General features: G+C 52.6%; 1 protein-coding gene across 1 annotated transcript in view; it reads right to left on the bottom strand.

Moving 5' to 3' along the window:
• Window positions 1-476, bottom strand: part of LOC105551395 (chromosome unknown open reading frame, human C1orf127) — a 48,349-nt gene extending 47,873 nt beyond the window's left edge. Inside the window, exon 1 of the mRNA XM_011996611.1 lies at window positions 451-476. Coding sequence (XP_011852001.1) covers window positions 451-476 — 26 coding nt within the window. The remainder of the gene's footprint in view (window positions 1-450) is intronic.
• Window positions 477-1,928: the final 1,452 nt, after the last annotated feature.

Raw genomic sequence — 1,928 nt, 5'->3', positions numbered from 1 at the left:
GGGAGGGGAGGAATGAAATTTTCTCCTAATCCTTACATCGAATAGCTAGCGACCACGACTCCTATCATTTGAAAACTCCTTGAAATCAAGCATCTCTTGGTCAGCTTGCCCCTAATTTGTTTTGTTTTAAGGACCCTCTAGAACAAGGAAGGCGTTTTCTGTTTTCTCCCAACCTTCTGTAAATCCTTCCCAAGATGGAATGACTGGAATTCCAGAACCAGGGATGACCGGAGCATGAGAAAGGTGGGAGTGACTGTGGTCGGACCTCACCTAAGAAGGCCTGCCGTTCCCAAGGCATCCATGCCCCTGGGCCCCTTGCCCACTTGGCCCCTCTTCCCTGTCAGATTCAAGGCTTCTGATTCTAGTGGAAGATAACTGGCTTCTTCAAGGAGTGTGGGCACACTAAGCATGCCACTGGCTTCTCCCAATTCCTGAATAAGGGACACTTACCAGGCAACTGCCAGGGACCCCCACATCCTCAGGCCCGGCAGCCGTCTCCCGCCCTGGGAGAATTTAATCTGAAGCAGTTCCAAGCACCTAAAGGAAACGTTGGCCCCTCCTCTTCCCCTCCAGTGCAGGTCTCAGGGGTCACTCAGGTGCCAGAAAACACAGGTGAGTGTCACACTCTCAGCTCCTCCCCTCAGCTCCTCCCCACCCCTCTGCATGGGTGAGGTGAATTGCTTTAGCTGCGGGAGCTCAAAATAAGAATGCTGATCAGAAGGCTGAAGATCAATTGTTCTGCTGAGGCTGGAGCGCAGGCCCTCAGCCTCAGCTCCTGGGAGAAGCCTGTCTCTGTGCCCAAGGAAGGAAAGAAGCTGAGAAACTGAGCTTCACTGGAGGAACAGTCATGCTGTCTTGACGGGGCTTCCCAGAACCCTGCTCCAGGCCCCTCCTGGCAGAGTTCAAAAGGAGCTGAGGGGCCAGGCCTGGTGGCTCATGCCTGTAACCCCAACACTTTGGGAGGCAGAGGTGGGCAGATCACTCGAGGTCAGGAGTTCGAAACAAGCCAGGGGAACGTGGCAAGACCCTGTCTCTACAAAAAATTTAAAAACTAGCTGGGCATGGTGGCACACACCTGTGGTCCTAGCTACTCAGGAGGCTGAGGTGGGAGGATTGCTTGAGCCCAGGAGGTTGAGGCTACAGTGAGCCGTGATTGTGCTACTGTACTCCAGCCTGGGCAACAGAACAAGACCCTGTCTCAAAAAAAAAAAAAAAAAAGGACCGGGCACAGTGGCTCATGCCCATAATCCCAGTGCTTTGGGAGGCCGAGGCAGGCGGATCACCTGATGTCAAGACTTCGAGACCAGCCTGGCCAACATGGTGAAACCTCATCTCTACTAAAACTACAAAACTAGCCAGGTGTGGAGGTGCATGCCTGTAATCCCAGCTACTTGGGAAGCTGAGGCAGGAGAATTGCTTGAATCTGGGAGGCGGAGGTTGCAGTGAGCCAAGATTGCACCATTGTACTGCAGCCTGGTTAACAAGAGCAAAACTCCATCTCAAAAAATGAAAGACCAGGCACGGTGACTCACACCTGTAATCCCAGCACTTTGGGAGGCCGAACTGGGCGCATCACTAGGTCAGGAGTTTGAGACCAGCCTGGCCAACATGGTGAAACCCTGTCTCTACTAAAAACACAAAAATTACCTGGGCTTGATGGCGGGCGCCTGTAATCCCAGCTATTCGGGAGGCTGAGGCAGGAGAATCACTTGAACCCGGAAGGCGGAGGTTGCAGAGAGCTGAGATTGCACCATTGCACTCCTGCCTGGGCGATAGAATAAGACTCCATCTCAAAAAACAAAAACAAAAACAAAACAAAACAAAACAAAAAACGGAAGAGGAGATTAGGGCATGGACACATACGGAGGAATGACCATGGGAGGATACAGGGAGAAGACGGCCAGCTGTGAGCCAGAGAGAGGCCTGCG

The sequence above is a fragment of the Mandrillus leucophaeus genome, unplaced genomic scaffold, assembly GCF_000951045.1.
Source record: "Mandrillus leucophaeus isolate KB7577 unplaced genomic scaffold, Mleu.le_1.0 Scaffold52, whole genome shotgun sequence".
Taxonomy (NCBI): Eukaryota; Metazoa; Chordata; class Mammalia; order Primates; family Cercopithecidae; genus Mandrillus; species Mandrillus leucophaeus.
The sequence above is the reverse complement of the archived record's forward strand: the minus strand, read 5'-3'. Positions and strand labels throughout refer to the sequence as shown.